Here is a 21813-nt window from a genome sequence, read left to right on the forward strand (position 1 = left end):
AGTGAGTGAATCCAGATCCAGCAAGAGGCCAGTTACTAGTGGTTTGACACAGGGCTCAGTGTTAGGACCACTCCTGTTTGGAATATTCTTCTCTGAAGTCAAGGCTAATGTGGAAGGCCTCTGGATGACAATGTTTTCTGACGACTGCATGCTGCGGGCAATCACTGCATCCCACAATGATATAGATATCAGAAGGGTCCAGTCGAGACAAATGATTGGTGTCAGAACCATGTCCTAAAACTAAACATCATCATACCCTTTGGGAAGTCAAATACCCCTGCAAATTGCAACATCAATAGCACACCCCCTTAGAATGGACTCAGAGGTGAGAGATGTAGGTTCACAGATAGTAACCTGAGCTTTGACCTCCATGTTTCAACAGTAGTGAGGAAGTCCTTCTTTGTGGCACAACTTATTGTATCAGTAAAATTATGGCATCCAGATCCAAGGAAATCATATTCCCACTGCACTCAGCCCTCATTAGGCCAATAATTGAGTACAATGCATCATTTGGCATGTACTTGACTAGGCACTTACACAGCAGCTGGAATAACCTCAGAGGTTCCTCACAAAAAAATGCAGGGTGTAAACAGCATGTGCTATGTGGATAGACTAGAAGTACCATGCATTTACTCTGTTTTCTGCCAACTATTAAGGGGTGATCAATGCCTGACCTACAAAGGCACTTACAAATCCAGCCCTGATTGAGCTGCTGCAAATCCATAAGTCAAACAGTACAATTTAGGAATAGGATTTAGGAATCTAAACTTAAGTCAGCAACTCAAACAAAACATGCTGTAGAGACAGATATGTGTCTCAGAGATTGCCCCTTCTTGGTAACAGGCTTCCAATTCCAATTAAGCAGAGTTCTTCCCTGGCCATCTTCAAATTCAATTTGGATCAATGGATAGTGAATCACAAGTTCACACCTGGAGTAGTATCTGGTCCCTTATGTCCCAGAGCAATCTGTAAGATACTCAAGGCATAGGCACAGATCCATGCTATCCTCCTGCCACTAGCGGCCATATATTGGGTAAAAGTGGGATATATTGGCTAGGCTTGGAAGGGATCTTAAGCCATTAGCCTAGTAATCACCTATGAACAGATGAAGTGCAACAATTAACAGTGCAGTTTTTGGAAGACTAGTTATTCCAGGCTCTGTGAAAGAGTACACATAAACCAGACCAAACACATAAAAGAAACAATAACCATGTTGTCAGAAATAAAGCAAGTAAATTAATTTAGCTTTCTCAACACAAGAACCACTCCCCACAACAGTGCCCTTCTTATTTCTAGCAGGCAAAATATCATTGCTTGTAATTAAAAGATATTTCATTCTCTATTAAGAAAGCAAATAGTTGAGAAGGAGCATTGTTCATCCTTGTTCCTGACTGTAAACAACTCAGTGCCCTGTGTTATGTTATCTTTCACAGCACCTTCATCTTTAATCAATCTATCTATCATAGGTTCATAGGAGAGTAGTAAGCTAGCTGCCCTTGTGGGGCATTTTAAGCCTAATGGTAGCAAAACAAACTGCAAAAAGATCCAAAGTCACACAAGGAATGCTGAGAACAAATCACTTTATAACGCAAAGCTTTCGGGTATGAACCCTTTCTCAATACTAAATACATACATATACACAAAGCAACTGCTTTTATACAGGCCTAGTAGTCATGTGACTGCAGCCAAAGTCACATGACCTATTTAAATGTGCAGTTTAAAAAATTATTTAAAGAAACATACTGCAAGAAAACATTTGTTAAAAAGAAGCTACACATATGCATATATATGATCAAATTTCAAAGCAATATGAATCTAAATCTAGCACATATATATGCTTAATTATAAAAATATAAAATATACATATATACCTATATGTTTAATACAAACTCTAAAAACATTAAAACATAGGTGTACACATACATGTACACAACAGATGCACTTATTAACATCAATGTATAAACATGCTCATGTGCACAGGTTGATAAAAATATCATTTCAACCTACGTTGTAATCCAACAAGAATAGGTTTAATGCTTACTGTACTGTTAAGGCCAGGAGGACTATCAGCTCCCAAACGTACTATCCATTGATATTCTTTAGTTTCAAGAAAATTATTAATATCACCACATCTGAGTGAGGGAATCACCAAATCAATAACTCTAAATCTAAATGTATGCCTGTCCCCACACGTCTCAATGTGCTTATACAAGGCATTCTGAGTATACTGCCTCCTGATTTCTGACTTGTGTTCAATAATCCTGTCCTTAAGTCTACGCGTAGTCTTACCAATGTAGTATGCAGGACATACAGAACATGACGCCATGTACACCACATTGGTAGTGGTACAAGTAGCTCTTACAGAAAATGTATATGTATGGTGTGTGATCGTATGCACATAACTATTAGATTCCACATATCTGATCAAGTCCGAACAACAGGAGCAGTTTAGACATGCATATGTACCAAAAAGCTTTGCGTTATAAAGTGATTTGTTCTCAGCATTCCTTGTGTGACTTTGCATTTTAAGCCTACCCAGTTTTCCTTTTTGTGCTCAAATTAACCTATCTCATTTGGATAGAGATTGGCCATGCCCATCCCATGTTTGATAATTATATATTGCCCCTAATGAGAATAAATGGGATCATAGCAGAGATAATTTGAGGGGATGCTTGCACAGGATAAGGTCTATTGGTGCTGCCTCTGTCCACTATTAGTACAGGGGGCAGATCTTAGGTAAATTTGATGTCTCCCATCCATAAATCCAAGCTGCGCTTGAATGCTTGAATATGACCAGGGATGAACTTTGTTTTATGTAGATAGGGAGTCTGTTCCAGAGCTGACCTATACTTTGTGAAATAAACTTGTCCCTCAAAACCATTATAGTGATGTTGCAAAAGATATTTAGATCCCTATACCAAATATTTCTACTGGCAATTGACTTGCTGATGTGCAGTGAATCCATCAGTAATGGGTCAGAAGACATCTTGTATTCCAGACATAGGTAAACTCTTAACAATCTGTAGGATACCAAGTATAGTGACAGGGTTTTGAGTTGGTCCATGTAGGACTGCTGTTTATACCTTATATCCTATTAGTATGCTATTTTTGTGAGTATTCCAGTTGTTACTCATAATATTTAGATAATAATAATAATAATAATAATAATAATAATAATAATAATAATAATAATAATAATAATTTAGTTGTTACTCATAAGTTTTAGTTGCTAATCATAAGATACTTTCCATTTGCAACATCTATGCATCAGTTAATTATTTATTTAATAAGGTGAGTCTGTGCCTTCTTAGTCTATCTCATATTCAGAATTCCTCCACTTCCAATATCATGTAAAAATACCCAGCAGCTCATTGTCCATATTAATGATAGAACATGCATCTCAATCAACAAATATAGGTTCAACTAGAAACAGAGCCTGATATGTGTGCTGAAGTGTAATTGACCCAATGCATTGTTAGTAATTGCTGAAAGCTTAAAACCTAAACAATTAGTAATTTTTTTTTGCCAAAATATATTTCACTGTTGTGCTGGGGTCTGGAACGACAGTATTCTGTATACTGTGCGGTAAACGTTTAATTTCTAGAGGAGAAGTTTGAGGCAATAGCTGTGTGAGACCTTACTTTTCTGCATTCAATAAAACCACCCTCTGGTTGCCTTGTTTAAGGTTTGCTGGGTATTTCACCGAATGTTGTAAATGCATTTATTAATGTATGTGAATTTAACATGAAGAATGCTTCATAATTGCCCAAAACAAGCATGGATGGGGAGCAACAAGTCTGTGTTTGGCTGAAAATTAAGTGAAAGTGTAAATGAAATGAGCGTGAAATACTGTTGAATATGGTATTCTATTCATTTTGACCAAAGAATGAGATTTGTATAAGGATTATTTTTGGATGCTGCCTTGACTTGCTCAAATGATGAATAAAACAAGACACATAATGCACTCTTAAAAAAGAAGTTCAATGAACTATAGGCTTTACAGGGTGAAATGATTTACAAGATGATAAAAGTCTGCTACAGCAGGACTTTGTATCTACTATTGGTAATGGCGTTCTACTTTTTATGTATACTTCTCAATGATTGCTATGATTTTATCACATGGAAATAAGCAGTATAAAATCACATTCTCATAATGATGTCTGTGACAACACAGGCAAAGTTGTTGCTTCCTACCCCATGCACAAAAGCAATGACAAAAGCTAATGTTTAATACTGTGGAATTACTTACAGGAATTCTCAGTAGGGGGATACCTCATACAGGTATAACTAGCTGTACCATTGCAGAAGGGATTGCCAAGGAGGAAGGGCTGCACCACCCTTACCCCCAGCCACTAAATATACTAATAAGAAGCTGTACTAATACAAATTAGGTGGATATATGTGCAGCGGTACCATTGTCGCCTCACAGCAAGACGTTGTCCCGTTCGATTCTCAGCTAGAGCATCTTCTGTGTGGAGGCATGCATGAATGGGCATGCCTTCGTTGAAGGTTGTGCATCAGGGCTGGTAACTCAGCATGTAAAAATACACTACCAAACATTAGCGGACTGGAGTTCCACTGTGGCCACCCCTAACTAGGATAAGCCAAAAGACACAACAACAACATCCTGTGTACTGAGGGCAAGCTAAACATACAGGGTACCTCAACTGTATTAAGGCAGATTGGTAACCAGACATTTGCACCTCTTTTCCATAGTTATGCACTCTACATTTTCTCAGGTATGACTGTACTATGCATTTTTTCCACTACTGATTTATGATACAGATTCTTTCAATTATTTTCCTTTCTGTCAATTATTTTCCTTTAAAGGTAGTAAGTGAAAAGAGAAAGTAAAATAAAGCCCAAGCAGCAACGATCATCCATTTTCTATGCCTTTCTGTCTCATGTGCTAAAAGAATATTTTTGTATCTCTGCCAATATGTTTGTGACCCTGTTAGTATTTACTGTATCACTTTTAAGTAGTGCTGCTAAGCCCGTACTTCCATTTTTGCTTTACCTATGAGCGACTAAAGCACTCATGTTTGACTCACACATTTCTGAAAAATAAGTATTGAAATCAGGGAGTCAGAAGCAAGATAAAAACACACGCAAAAAAATCTTCTTACCCCTTTCCCCCCTTAAACTGTATATACCAACTCAATGGTCACATCACAGGAGAGAAAAGGGGAAAAGTCCCAGAACACTCAGCATGCTCAAAAAATACAAATGTGGTGAAACTCATAGTGAGTGACATTAAATATTTTGAAAAAAGACACTCATCCTCAACTACCTTTAACTATGCCTCCATTTCGTGATTTAGTGAAGTACTTTGGCCAATAAAACAGGTGTTTCTCCATAAGCCAAACAGTCCAGCTAACATAAGAGTCAGTGATCTGAATCTACTCCAACAGATAAGACAAACTGGAAGAATAAACTGTCACATAGCAGCTGCCCTTTATGATTCTTTACCATGGTAAGTGGTATGGCACAGCACGTGACTTTATAAAGGAGCTGCACAGCCGGATGGGTATTTATAAATTCACCCTTGGTATGACTGTCCTGACCTTCCTTGAAATGGGAGGCAAGGCCTAAGGGCAGATACTTGCAAGGCATAAATAGCCTTGAGGTTCAGTTGCCTTATAATTCCTATATTCCTATTTGTTTTTAAAGACATTTTCATTTTTCACTGTGTGATTGCTATTATATTTGACATAGTTTGTAACTTTATGACACTTTTGCACTCGGAATATTCAAGAAACGTTTAAGTCTCTTGCACTCAGATGTATTATGATAGATGTCAGTCACCATTCATCTAAATGCTGATCAGCTTCTGTTTGCTATTTTATAAGAAGATTCTGGTTTCCTTACATGCTAACATGGTATCATAAAATGTCCTGATTTTTTTTGTTGTTGTACTGACAGATGATTCATGTTCATCCTGTGTCATTTTCTTAACTGTGTGAAACAACGTATATGATATCTATCTTTTTGTTAGACAGCACAATCCTAACCATATGACAGCTCTGACTTTTGACAGAAAGATGAATGTGACCAGTAATTTTAATGTCATAATAAAATTAGTAAAAGAATGACAGATAAAACAAATATAACTGAAATAAATGGTCTGCTTCTGTTTGATTCCTTCCCACTAGAAGAAGCATAAAAGCTTACACTTTAAACTGGAAACCAATTACTGGTCTTATGTTCTGATTAATTCAAGCAAATCATTCAAACTGACAAAAATGCAGATCACTTGCTAAAATGTGTGCTGATATACCCATCTTCAGTTAAATGATATGTTTCACTGATAGTTTGAGATTAGAATGAAGTTTCACAGTCCATTTCCACAGTATGAATTGGGAAGTGTGAACAAGCTTAACACATGAAACAGACACTAACATTTAGGAGAGAGAACTATTATTTAATGTGACATATAAAGTATGTAAGTTGCTAAACTCTAAGCAAAGCAAGAAAGTGCATTATTAATTATTATGTGTTTTCTTATAGTCTCTTTGGAAGTATCCTAGGAAATCAAGACAACAAAAACAAACAAACAAACAAACACACAAAGTAATACAGCCCATTGTATATTACACTTTGATAACATAGACTTAGGACTTTTATGCACATCTCAGCTACCTATGATGACATGCAGAAACACACAGAAAGGAAAATGACACCTACTACAGTATCACAAAATTACAGCACTGAGAATATACTGTACTGTCACCTGTGATCATTTCATCATTATATTTGGTTCAGAATTACCACCCTGTATGCTGACCAATGGTATTTTAAACTAATTTACAAAGTGCAAAACCATTGTATAGTAAAGTGATATGATGCTTGTAAGAATGGGATAGTTAGTTGTATACCAGACAGAAGTTATGTATGCTATATAAGTGCACATGTTAAAATATAAAGAAACATAGTAACTACTTATAACAAAGTGTCAACAATAGTAGAAAGACTTAGGATTACCTTCCCAACATACTGTGGATCTGATCCTATATGTTCTTCTAAAACAAAGAACTGGTTAAAGACCCATCCACGTTTGGGACGGTGGTGCACTTCTGTTTCCTTTTCGATATGTTTGGTTTGGTTCCTTGTCACTTTAACAGGGCCATGATGAACAATACTTCCATAACATCTCTGAACAAAACAGAGACATACTAGGACTGGGCAGATACAAGATGTGCTCGTAATTCTCATTGTAAGTCAACTTCCCCCTTCTAAATGGATTTTCTTCCTGGGTGACTTGTAAATCCTTTTATGTGGATCAGTTACAATGCAGAACTATGTCTGGAGAGGCAGTCCAAGTTGTTCTTTCAATGTCCATGATTTACTGTGGCCTTTGGAAATATGTCACAATTTTTTTACATCATGAAACGCAAGTCGTCTGTCTTGAAGTACTTGTTTTGAAGTCTTCAGAATAAGCAGCTGCTGTCAACCATTTTACACCTAATGGAAGGAGAGAAAAAGAACACTTACATCACTAAAAGCAGTAATTATAGCTTTTCGGCCTAGGTCACCAGTGGTGTTGCTTATTACTAACATGATGGATTTTTAACAACCTTCCAAACTCTGCAGCTTTCCTTAACACCTGACTTACAGTAAACATTTTAATCAAATGTGGCACTTTAAAATTATCTTTCATTTTTCACTAAGCAAGTACAACTATTGATTTTTAACACTTCTTGCTCAAACTTATACTCTGAAATAAAAGTGTTTCATCTAGTCTCATAATCCGTTTGCATTATTCCTCTAAAAAAAAAATACTCCGTGTTTAAACATACAAAAAGAAATACTTGGAGGTGAACTGCCATCAATACAAGTTCATGTGCTTAAATCAGTTAACCTGATAAATGTCTAGTGACATTGGTTGTGTTACAGTTTGTCATTTAAGTTAATATTTGGTGATTTGCTAAGCACATCAATGTTTTACTTAAGTGCAGTATCATTATTTGGGCATGACAAGTAATTATTTTCCATCAAGTGACTTGTATAATTCATTACATTGGGAAGAAACATGTCTGTTCATAGTTTTTTTAATCATTTACCAAACAGTCATGGCAAGGCACATATTCCTGCTCTACATTCTCAAGCATCAGAAACAAATTGTTGACCCAGTGCTTACTGCTGTATACATGTAAAAAGATAGTTATGCCCTGGCCACACTTATAAGCTAGAGCTTATTAAACAAACTTGATAATCTCTGCTGTCAGCCATGATCAAGGATGTGTGTGTGTAATAATTGTCATATATGTCCTCTGCAAATTACTGCAAGTATAAAACAAGAAATAATTCTGTAATTTCCTTAACAGGTCTTCATTCATATTAATTTCACCATTAAATACAGAGATAGCTTATTTTTATTCATAAGATGTCAAGAATAACAAAACTTCTACAGAGTTCCAAAAGTGGTGGCCTAGAACACATAAAATGCATCAACTGCCCTACAGGACTTTGCTTTAGAGCATACAGTACTGTGATTGCTATCCAAAATTATAAAAAAAAAGAAATTAAGCAATTAAGCCTGTTATGTGCTGCTGTAGCACGAGACCCAGCTGTAACGGCATTAACATTCCCTAAGCAGTCTGATAGTCGGGTATAAGGAAAGGAACGCTCCTTCACTTCAATGGTCTCTGAATATCTTTCTTCCTTTGTCCACATAAGTAACTTATTTAAATTAGGGCAGTATTTAAAATCTGTCCCTGTTTTTTTCCCCTTCCTTACTTTCTCTTTATACAATATCAATCACTACGTGCATTGCTGGTTTTCAAAGCCGGTAAAACACTTAGCCCCTTTGTCTTTTTAACAGGTCAACTCAATATGTATGCCAAGATTCAACTCTGCTCTTGATGTGAATTTCTTGGCATCTAAATATCGATTACATAATAACACAGTTATACTCAGAGACCCAATTAAAACTATATATTGTATGCCCAAAAGATCAAGAGGGCAAATAAAACAGTAAAGTTCAGATATTAAGAACAAATTATCGATAATTCATATAGGGGAAGGAATAATAAGAACATTCATATTACTGCTATTGATTTCGGTGCAAGGAGAGGGGTAGTTCTTAGAAGAAGTATGACATGTTATTTATATGGAGTCTATACAGCATAAAGGTTTAAAGGCCACAAGATGCTTTACAAATTACATACAGAAGAGATATTTGTCTTTGGATAAAAACAGCTCTGGTCAGTGTGATGCTGCTTTAATTACTAGAAATATCTGTTCTTTCTTAATGTACTACTTATATGAACCAGCATATTAATCAGAAAAAGAGATGTCCAGTATCATAAGATGGAATATGTTCAGTAAGTTATAGAAAGCCAAATGTAGCAAGGCAGGGAAAAGGAAAGGATGTGTCAGTAGCATGCTACTGTGTTTTTCCTAAAATATAGAATCACACAAAATGGCAAAAGAAACCAGAGGACAGTGATGTAGAGCTGGTTTAAAGGAGCAGCAATCAGTAAGCAGGATGAAATCTAATAACTCAAGATGTCCTTCTTTTCACTATGTGGCTTTGGCCCATTAAAAATGACTGCATTTGCTGAACATAGGAAAAGTTATTGGTTTTCTACATGCTAACACCCCACCCTTACTCCCCCACATAGACTCGTAACCCAACTATACTACCACCACTACTAACCACAGTCAGAATTAGCTAGTTGTCTTTACATACCTTAAAATCTTGTCTGACAACTTTGTTACTAATATTATAAACAAGAAACTATCTTAGCTTGCAACATGTCCTGTATATACTGTTGATAATCAATATCTTGTTATTGTATTAATGCCAACAACCTGTAATGTTGTTTACTATTGTTGCAACGTTGTATCTCTATTTGTCATGTACATGATGTGGAGCTTTTCTCACCGGGCATCCACTGAAAAAGGACTGGCGTCCAGTCAGAATTTCCTGGTAAACAAATGTAAATTAAATAAAAAATAAATAAATATTACTCAAATGCCACTATAAGGGTTTAGGGGAGTCTGACTGTGTCATTTCTCTCTTTTCCTACTTTTCACAATCTTTCTCGTTCTTTCAAGTCTGGCTCTGCTTCTCGGTCTCTCTCCCTCCCTCCCCACCTTTATCTTTCATTTTTGTTTTCTTTCTTTCCTTCTTTCCTTTTCATTCTACATAATATAGTTGTTCTTACTGACTGGCGCTTATTTACAGAGCATACTTGGAGAGAAAATCTCCATAATAATATCAGAATTCACAAGTTTTTTGCATCACATCATAGCAGATTCAAAAATAAACACAGACACAATGAAGTAGTCATTATAATAATACATAAATGTTTCTATTTAGTAAACAGGACAATGTAGTTATGCATTCATAGCCAAATACAGAAACTCAGAGTTGTAGTATACACTGTAAAAACTAAGAAGATTATAGGTAAAATGTAATGTTTTTGTTAAACATTACACAAGGACAAAAAAACTGACCAATGCAAAACTCATTCTGCTACAAGACACATTACAGGACAAACACACACACACACACACACACACACACACACACACACACACACACACACACACACACACACACACATACACACACACACACACACACACACACACACACACACACACACACACACACACACACACACACACACACACACACAAACATATATATATTATATAGGTTCATAGGTTCATTGGTAGGTACTAGGCTATCAGCCGAAGGGCCTATGTAATTCTAGCCAACAAGGTTCCCTGGCTTACTCCACCCAAGATGGTTATTTTTCTGTGCCACTGCCGAGCAGAGACACAGAAGTGATCCCTGGGGTGTATTTCCAATTTCCCATCCACTCATCAAGATTTTTCTTGAAGAGTGCTAATGAAGAACTTTGCTTGACATAGATGGGTAGCCTGTTCCAGAGTATGGGAAGCCTCTGGGACAGGAATCTATCCCTACAGCATGCCCTGTTTATTGTGGTGACAAGGTTTAGGTCCCTAGAGTGTGTAGCTCAGAGGGATTGGGATTTCTTTAGGTGTAGCATGTCGAACAGCTCTGGGTTTGGCATAGCTTTATATGTTAGGCAAAGATCACCTCAGAGTAGGTGATATTCTATGGAGTAAAGCTGGAGTTTTTTGAGGTGGTCAGTATAAGACATTTGTTTGAGGCCAGTAATCCTCTTTGTAAGGTATTTCTGTGTCCTTTCCAGCTGCTGCGGATGTCTTGTGAGGTACATTCCAAAAGGGGCGTTGTACTCTATAATGGGTCTAATGAGTGTCGAGTAGAGGGGAACAATGACCTCTTTTTTCCTGGATGAGAACCCTTTTATGATGAGGTGTGCCACGTAGAAGAACTTCCTGACTACTGCGGCAATGTGACTATCAAAGGAGAGACTACTGTCCACCTGGGTCCCAAGGTCTCTTATCACACATTTGGTGTTAAGTAGATTGCTGCCTATGTGGTAGTTCATGGGTACAGAGTTTTTACCAAAGGGGATGACACTGCACTTTTTGGCATTTGACTTGAGGCCATGGCTCTGACACCAGGCATCTGTCTCAGCAAGGCCCTTCTGTAGGATGTCCACATAATTTGGGGACTTGACTATGGCTCCTAGTTTGCAGTCATCTGCGAACTTCGTTAGCCAGAGGCCTTCTGTGTTAGCCTGTACTTCAGAGAAGTAGACACCAAACAGGAGAGGTCCCAGGACGGAACCATGTGGTACTCCACTTGTCACTGCTTTGAGGTCAGATTTGGAGTCTGCAACTTTTACAGCGTGGGTTTTGTCAGTGAGCCAGTTGGCAACCCATCTTGTGATGTAGGGATTTATACCTAGTTTAGTGAGTTTATCTATAATTCTAGAATGGGGGATGGTGTTGAAAGCCTTGGCGAGGTCAAGATATATATATATATATATATATATATATATATAATCATTGACACCTTTTTTTCCATTTTTCTACATGGGTTTGGAGTATCGTGGTAACTATCAACATCCCTCTTGATTCAGTGCCACATCATGCCTGACTCCCACAGATCTTCTATTACACATTCCATTCATCTCTTTGCTGGATGCCCATGTTTCCTCAGCTTCTTCCTGTCTGTCCCAAATCTTCTTCACCAGATTGGCTCCTGATTTTCTGCATGCACACAAACCACCGTAATCTGTTCTTTTTGATCTTTTCTGTGATTACAGCTACTTTGGCTTCTGCTCTTATGTCCTCATTTCTTTGTCTGTCCCACTGTGTGCATCCTACCCCCTTTCTCAGGCACTTCATTTCCATCACCTCTAGCTTTTTCATCTGCTCTGACTTTACTGCCTAGGTTTCCGTTCCACATAGAAGCACTGGTAGCAACACTGTTTTGTCCACCTTACTTTTCATCTTCTTCAGCATTCTGTCATACACTGCACCTGACACTCTATGCTAGTTGGCTGCACCCCTCTGACTCTAGCTTTGACTTCTTCATTCAGACTTCCCTTCTAGTCAACCACCCCTCCCAGATACATGAAGCTATTAACCTGTCTCACTATCTTCCCTTCTACCTCAGTTCTCAGCTTCTTCTGATTTTCCCAGTTTACTTACTACTGATTTATCTCTGTTAGTTTAATCCCATGTGCCTTCAGTTTTGCATTCCATTTGCCTACCCTTTGCTGAAGTTCTTGCTCAGACTTTGCATGTAATGTCACATAGGCTGCATAGAGCAACTTTGTTGATCGGTCCCATCTGACCTGTTTGCTAATGTAGTCCATCATCAGTATTAACAGCAGTGAGTTCAGAGCTGAACCTTGATGCACACCCACTCCTAATGGGAACCCCTCTGTAAGACTGAACACTATTCGTTCATAGTCATTGGTGCTTATACATAGCCTGCACTGATTCTAACAATGTTTCTGTGAATTTAAACCACTGCAGTACTGACCAAATCAGCTTTTTGGGACCTTTTTATATGCTTTCTCCAAGTCTAGGAATGCCCATTTGGACTCTTTCCTCATCTCTATCTTCCTCTCAACTAAGTGTCTCACTGCAAACATCAGGTTATTTGTGCTGTATCCTGATCTAAATCAGAACTGCTCATCTCCCATCTTACTTTCTACTACTCTGCATATCCATTTATCAGTCACCCTCTCCTAAACTTTCATGCAGTATGACAGGAGTTTGATACCTCTGTACTACTCACATTTGTGGATGACCCCTTTGTTCTTGTACACTGGCACAAGTATACTAATTCTACAGTCATCTGGAATATGCCTTTCTCTACACTGATATTAGTACCCTCAGGAGCCATTTCTCCCCTATCTCAGCCAGCATCTTTATCATATCTGCTGTGACCTCATCTGACCCTGCTGCTTTCCCTGACTTCATTTTCCTAAGTGCAATTCTTACTTCTTCTAGGGTAGGCTGCTCTTCTTCTTTCATTGTAGGCTGTGTCTGGGGCATTACAGCTTCTGTGGGGTTTTCTTTATTCAGAAGCTGCTGGAAGTACTCCTTCCAGCTGCCTTTGATGTCCTGTGTACTGGTGAGCAGGTTGTTGCTGACATCCCTTATGAAGGGTGTCTGACTATCTTCTTTATCTTTCTGTATTTGTCTTGCAATCTGATATAGTTTCTTTGTGCCACCTACTGAGTCACTTTCCAGAAGTTGGTAGAGTGTCTCCAATGCCATGTTCTTTGCTACTGCAGCTGCATTCTTAACTTCTTTGTTAGCCATCCAGCATTCCTTCCTAGCCTAGCCCATCTTTTCTATGTCCCACTTTTTCCTAAACTCTTTCTTTCTTTTGATGACTTCCTGGACTTTTGCATTCCTCCACCAGCTTTCCTTATGTACCTTACTTCCATACCTTGCTCAGCCACATATCTGTTCTGTAGTCGTCACACATTCTGTTTTGAAACACTGTCACTTTTTTCAGCTCCACCTATATTCCTCCTCTTCTTGGGATGCTAAAGCCCTGAGTAATTCCCTGAACTGTTGTACTTTCTCTCCAGTCAATTTCCAGGTCTTCAGCCTCCTCTCTATAGACATTAGAGCCTTCTCGGACCATTTCTTGCAGCTGAATATGGCAACCGTTTGTTTATGCTGTAAGCTGACTGTTTCACTAGGGATGACGTTGCTATCATTGATTCTATGCCATTTCCCTTTCCTTACTGAAGGAAGTCCACCTGAATTGCATGTTGGTCCCTCTTTTATTTGATCTTGTGACTGTCTCTCTTTCTGAGCTATGTGTTGGCTACTATCAAACCATTTGCCAGGCAGAAGTCTAAAATGGCTTCACCTTCTTTATTCTTGATTCCTCACCCATATGGACCCAGGCAGTCCTCATATCCTGTTCTGTTGGTCCTAATGTATGTTCAAGTCACCCATTATTGACACCAATTCCTGTTGTCCTGCTTTATCTAGTAGGTCCTCCAACTGCTGCATGAATGCACTCTTTTCCTCAGTATCACAACTGTGATGTGGGACATAGGCTGAGATTAAAAATACCGCCTTATTATTATACTGGCATCTGATTGCCATGAGTCTGTCACTAATTCTGATGATATCCCTTACTACCTTCTGAAGCCTCTCTCTCACCACAATTCTTACACCATTTCTAGCCTGCCTTCCTCCTGAGTAGTAGACTCTGGATTCCAAGCTCTTTGCTGCATTACCCTTCCATTCTGTGTCTTGGATGCATAGGATGTCCAGCCTCCTCCATGCCATAATGTTATTGGCAGGTTGATTGGTCTCACATCCAACTTTCTCTCACAGCTATCCCAGGTAACCTAGGCTGGGCAAATGGACACTAATTACTTATTATGCTTATTGACCCAAGGCTGTTGGGCTTTATGGTGGGTACCCACTGGTCATTAGGGGCAAATACACCCCTCCCATCATTAGCATGGTTCCCTGGCATAGGTCAGAGTAGGCCTGATCCTCAATCCACTTATCACCATCAAATACTCATGCCCATTTGGCAACATTAGTTGACATGACCAAGTCATCTAGAGCCATATTTTACACCATTGAGTGGCTTTCTCTGCCACTGCACAGTCTGTGATCCATGTTTTTCTAGCTTGTGGATATTGAGCATCACAGTAGATGCCCAAAATGGTTGGTCTATACAACTACCCCCTAAAGGGCACCATGTAGTCTGTGCTGTTGCCCACAGCTACATTCATTGGTGAGTTTGAGATTGAAACACTCAGCATGTTTTCCACTGATGGGAAGAACCTTACACAGACACAGGGAGAACATGCAAACTCCAAACAGACATTGGCCAGAGGTTAGGCTCAAATCTTGATCTTGTATATCAGAGAAGAATACCTTAACCATTATGCTAACTGTTCTCCATATACGTCTGTGTGTGTGTGTGTGTGTGTGTGTGTGTGTGTGTGTGTGTGTGTGTGTGTGTGTGTGTGTGTGTCTAAATGTGTGTGCATGTATATGACTCCCTCTCTCTCTAAACATATATCTATTTGTTTCCTGTGCTCACAGACATGAGATTGGCAGTCACAAACATGCTCTGCTATGTTAGTAAAAAGTAAGACTGCATAGCCTAAGGGATGGTGTACACATTTTTGTGTCAGTGGTAAAATCCTTTTTGTGATGTAACCAGAAGGTTTTCTCCTTAGCCATCTGCTGAAAATGGGTAACCTCTGGGCCCAGTCAAACTTTCTCAGTAAGCAAATGCAAATAAATAAATAAATAAACAAATCTGAGAGTCTCAAAAATGGTATGACAGTGTTAGTGCACTGGCCATACTATTAAACTTTGCCTAACAACCATAATGCTATTCACAAATTATATAGTTACTCCTCAGGTTTTATATCAGGCACATTTCTCATACCTTATGCATAGTCCATGTCTATTAATTGTTCTTTGGCAGACTAGCATACCTGCCAACTGCTCAGATGGGAATCTTTGGTCTGTCTTTTGTCTGAGCTAGGGAATGAAGAGAACACACTTTCAGAGTTCAGGAAAATGACAGCAAACATATTGTTCCAGATCCAGTCCAGTACATGACAGACAGAAAGATTTCAAAAGCAAAAGAGAATATCTATCTATCTATCTATATATATATATATATATATATATATATATATATATATATCTATGGGTCTACTTCATTTGATTGAAAGACCATTTGACCTTAACCCATTTGACTGAAATTTCATTTGACCGAAAAACAATATTCAAGGCATAAAACTGTGATTTGTCCACCTATCCAATGTCATGCGACCCTGGAGTTGGTATATATAGTTGAGGGGGGTGCAGCCCCCCACATTGGGCATGTGTGTGGGGGGGCAAAGCCCACCACCTAGTTTCCTTTAAAAGAAGAAAATAACGCAAAAAGTACACATTTCAAATGAAACTAGGTGGGAGGCTGCACCCCCCACAGCCCCCCTAACTATATATACCAACTCCTGTTATTTGCCTTGAATACTGGTCGATGATGAAATTCGATCAAACGGGTTTAGGTCAAATGGTCTTCGACAAATGAAAAGAGTTATATATATATATATATATATAGATATATATATTTTTCTTTTTTAACCACTGAGAGGGAAGCAAAGGGCTTTACATATACCTAGATGAAAAGATTAACATACCAAATGTGACCTCTCTGCATCAAGCACAATTTCCCTTAATGCACGCAGGGAATACACTCAGCCCGGGGTTTGGGTTTCTTTCTCTGTCTCTCCCCAGGTTCCCAGTAAGGCTCCCTACTGTTTCAGCTGCAGAGTTAAGTCCTCAGCTGAATGCCCAAACCACGTCCTCCACCACTCTTTCTGTGAAACCAGTGCTTCATGTCCCTGTTCCAAGTAGCTGTCTCACACACACACACACACACACACACACACACACACACACACACACACACACACACACACACACACACACAGGAAAGGGTGGCACAGCTTTACCCGCTGTACCCCCTCCTGTCCATACTATAAGGTAATTATCACTGCCATGCCGCACTACAAAGCCAACTTTCTAAGGATCTTGTAAGGGTACCCAATTATACTGAGTGAAGTTAATACTGATACCACCAAGCAGCAAGGCTTTCAGGAGTGGTCAGAGTTATCACCAAATAAATATATGAAAATACTCTCAAAACTTAAATATTTTCTATAAAAGGCTAGTCACAATGAAAAGTTTAAATATATTTAATAAAAAATAATAGAAGAACAGGAAACTACTAAAAATCTACTCACAGTAAGCACCAGAGTTTCAGTCACAGGAAATATTAAAAATAACAAAACTGGAAAGATTCCTACAGTTACAGAAAAACAATTCTTAACTATTCTTACTATATTTTCCTAACTGATTTAGGGAATTACTATCCCTGGTCACTTACTAGTGCAAGACAAGATGAAGTGGGTGAGTGGTCCTTGTTGTCAGATTCAAGACAGAATACAGAATACTAAGCGCAATTTCTTACTAATATATAAATATTACTTCTGGCTTACAGAATGACATCACATACATCTGGATATCTGACTGTTTCCTGCACTATCCCCCACCATTAGAAGCTGCCAGGGTTTAGTACCTATGTGCTACAATACACATTAGACCTTTAGCTAAGCTATATTAAAGTATATGGAAGCCATAAAACAGTAAAACCATTGCACTCTTCTTATAGGAGCTACAAACATTTCTCTAGCACAGACATTGTGTCTCTGGCTCCATTCAAAACTGTGACATAACATCTTTATGGCTTAACCCATATAGTAATTTAATTTCAGATATTTTTTAAAGTTGGATGGACTGAGATTAACCTATTCTCTTCCAGTATCCTCTGTTACAATATATACATTTAAACAGTTACAATAATGCATGTGCATTTCTTTGCTTTCGAGCAGGGCACACTGTTGTTACATCTTTAACACAAGGAGCTTTAAAACTACATTTCCAACACAAGCATCTGTACAAATAAAATTTGATATACAAATGACACATGATTCTTTACAAAATTCCAGCTAGCTGTGCTGGAATAAGTTACACATTCACTGCCCTACTTCTCCTGGTATGGTTGGCAGTACCTCCTATCATCACACCAAGTATGCATTAAATAGTCATGGAATTATTTCATGTCAGCTCATCAGCAAACATTGTACAGTCTGATAGCCATCTAGCTTTCTATTGCTCAGTAAAGAGGTCTGCAGGATTGGATATTGTTCAAGAACCAGTAGGAGTGAATGAGATGCCTTTGAATTGCTGAGCGGGGGGGGGGGGGCGCATCATTTCTGCTTGAGCTGTCAATAAGAAAAGTGTAAAGGACTTTCCACAACCCAGTAGGAAAGACACAATAGGGAGAAGTGGGATTTAAGAAGCTTGAGCAACAGGGAAGACCAAAACAAGAGTGAAACTCTGGCAGAGTAATGGACAAAAAGCTTTGGGATGATAAGGGATGTTAATGTCACAGGAAAGCTGTTAAGAACCAGCAAAAGGGAAATAAAAACTTTGAGGAGACAAAGCACCCTTTCTATTTCAGGTGCCAGAAGAAGAGAAACAGAAGGTTTCTAACAGCTCCGTAGGAGAGTAGAAACATGGTCACTTACTGGTGAATAGTTTAAATGACAGGGGAAAGTCGTAGTACTTCAAACATGGGGGGGGGGGGTTATTCCTCAGTGCTCATGGATGTAACCCAGTACCATAGCTAACACATATGGGATAACATATGGATCCATGAAAGAAAAGGCAGGTTAAATCTTAACTCCCTGCTATGCATGGAACACTAGCTATTCCATGTGTTACCAGTTATAGAAAAAATAAGGGGAAAAAGTGTAGAAGCACAAAGCATTTTATCATCTTTCAATACCTTTGAGATTTGTCAAAATGCAACCATATCACTGACAGACAACAGCCAGAAACAGAGTCCCTCCAGACATCCAAATGCTTTGAAAATTATCCACTTCATTCTATTACATCTTTTGTGTATAAGTCTGAAAAAATATCTAACTACTTTTTAAGCTATTTTACCTTCTGACATTGTTCATTCTCCGATGGTATTGTCAACCGTCAGTCTCTAGTATAGTGCTTTGTGCTATATAACAAATGTTTGTTGAACACCTTTAAGATGTCAGAAAAGTGCTTAACAAGCTTGTCTTTTTCTTGTTTTGGAGTGTAATCAGGGCACTTCATGCACTGTATGAAAAGCAATATCTGAAAAAATATTATCAGTAATGAACAATATCCCCAAAAATGCAGCACCAGTCAAAACACATACGTAATAAAAAACAAATAAATAAATGAAGGACACTCTATACAAAGAGATAAAGTTGCATTGTCAGTTAAAGGAAGAAATAAGAAGTCAGGATACTTACGACTACTTTTGGATGAAACAAATAATTTCCAGCACTAAATCAGAGTGTAATAGAAATACACTAAAACAGTAGGAATCCAAGCCCAATGATCCATAAAACCTATCTGAATCTGAACATTTGCAAAATGACAATTGGTTCATAAATGAGTGACCAAACAGTGAGGCAAAGTGTGACAACATTTTCTTTGTGTTTTGTTGTAATCATATTCCTAACTGCTGGAAATGGGGATCAGGTGTTTTTGGCAAGTAAGGTGTGATGGTGGGAAAGGTCAGGTGACATGTGAATGTTTGGCTGGACTGGATGTCAACATAACTGTCATAAAAAGCACTGATTAGTTCTCCTGAGGAAGGGTCTCTATTTATGATTGTTTGATATTGCTTGTGTAGTTTAAGAGAAATTGTATTGTCTGCTGAGTTATAGGGGGCTTTTCAAACATTTTACAAATACTGTACTCTAGTTCACAAGACTGTTCTGGCTGATAATGGATACATTAAAAACAGCTCAGAGTATGTGAAGCAGTGAGATCTGCTGTCCCTGGTAAAATGAAAGAGCTACAATATTTTTACTAATAATCTATCTAATTCTCCCTGGGCTCTTGCCAGAAAGAAAAAAGTTGAAGAGAAGACTGATAAACTGAAGAAACAAAATATGACCCCATTTTTTATTGTCCATTCAGACACTGCTAAAAGTTTAATGCCTTAAAGGGGCTGGTTATACAAACAAAATTGAACCAATTATAGATCTGATGTGTTAATTTCCCTGTATCACTAAATCTGTTATTGCACATTGTTTATGAAAGCAAAGAAATATCACAATATTTCAAACTTTAAACATTAACAAGGTAAAACTAAAATCAGAAAAAATAAAAATATACATAAAATAAACAACCAGATAAACATAACCAGTTGCCTACTGAACCAATATTACTAACTAGAAAGAATCCCATATAAAAATAAATAAATGCATACATACATAAATAAAATTAATGCTAAAAAACTGGAAAATATCCAAAATGAACTGTATGTAGTGAATAAAGCTTAACATGTCTATCAGAAAATTGTGTTCATTTGTATGTAGTAATAGCTATGACCATCTGTCAGACAGCTGTCCTTTGAACACATGTAAGTAATGTTTAAGACATCTGCACCTTCATTCTCACATTAATAATTAACACTTCATACCTCTCAAAATATAACTCACTGATAAACAATCCTAAATAAGTCATTATTTATTTTATTTATTTATTTATTGACATGTTTTTAACTTAGTCCAACTGGGCTTGTGACCCATTTTCAGTGGAGACCCGAGAAGAAAAGCTTCAAGAAAACATACACTTTACAGAAAAGTAAAAAAAAATCTATATACAGTTATAGGAGAAAAATTAGTTATTCTCCAACATATGGAAATAATGCAAAAAGTTCACATACAAGGAAAATACACTTATCATATTTAAACAGAGTAGCTATATATATATATATATATATATATATATATATATATATATACATATTTACAGCAATATTTAAAATCATCAATTGTGATTAGACAGTTAGGTTTAGTAAGCATTATCTATGGGGAATACTAAATGTGCATGTGGGGAGAGTAGATGAGGGAGGGGGAGTTAAGTTGGGGTTTGACAAGGGCAGGTTTTGGAGTTGAGTAGATGAAGTTTGAGTATCCTCTATAATGTTTCATATTACTATTCAGTAAGTTTATATTTTAATAAACATTATATGATAAAAAATGTCAAAAGAGAGTGAGAAATGAGCTTTCAGATGTGAAGCTGGGTCTTATTAGTTCCAGCATCTTCCTTTAGACTATCAAGGTATGTTATTAGCATACACAAATTTTTCAGATAAAAGTCTTATGATCCTGCTGAAACAGCAATTCTGTGAGTTTTAAAGGTTAGAATGGAAGCCCCAGTCTTCTAATTTGCATGTCACCGCACATAGTATTGGCTCCCATTAACCTTCAATGTAAAATATGAACAGAGTTCTGTTACTGCCTAATACATACTGGCACAGGATAAATTATTTTCATTCTAAGTGTTCATTAATTTAGTTACAGACTCTTTTCTTTTGGGATTTTTTAGTTTTTCTTTCTAATGAATGACTTTTCATGGAGGCTCATTCCTTTGTTACCACTGGAATGACTTGCAACTTTTATTTTGGAGGATATGGCAGCTAATTTGTATGACTGCTTTAGTTGTTTGAATAGGGCCTTTTATATTTTCACCAAATTGGTTGTAATTTACTTTAGACTGCTGTATTATTAATTATTTTTCCTTCTTCTTGTGCGTATCTTTGTCTGCTTGCTTATACCATGGTGTATTTCATACTGGTTTATTATTTGGAGTTAGTAGTTAATGCTGTGGCTGGGTGTTCTGTCCTAAAAGTAAGGGTACTCTCTTGGCTGACAATGTCTGGCTTAACAGGCATCTATATAAATGGTAAGATAAACAGAAGGCTTTCCATCATTGCCTCAGATGTATGCCTCTATCTATATGTTTGTATGCATGTATGTATGTATT

The 21813-nt window shown here is 37.7% G+C and overlaps 1 protein-coding gene across 4 annotated transcripts in view; it reads right to left on the reverse strand.

Moving 5' to 3' along the window:
• Nucleotides 1-21813, reverse strand: part of CDH18 (cadherin 18) — a 3071238-nt gene that overhangs the window by 2017163 nt on the left and 1032262 nt on the right. For 3 of the 4 annotated variants that reach the window (XM_044065283.1, XM_044065285.1, XM_044065286.1), the window contains one exon: nucleotides 6982-7461. In XM_044065283.1, the coding sequence (XP_043921218.1) occupies nucleotides 6982-7212 (231 nt within the window). In that variant the 5' untranslated portion in view covers nucleotides 7213-7461. Of the gene's footprint in view, nucleotides 1-6981; nucleotides 7462-15802; nucleotides 15898-21813 lie in introns of those variants that run through there. The other variant, XM_044065284.1, reaches the window with a different exon arrangement.

This window comes from Protopterus annectens, chromosome 3.part0 (genome assembly GCF_019279795.1).
Source record: "Protopterus annectens isolate FY-2018-M chromosome 3.part0, PAN1.0, whole genome shotgun sequence".
NCBI lineage: Eukaryota > Metazoa > Chordata > Ceratodontiformes > Protopteridae > Protopterus > Protopterus annectens.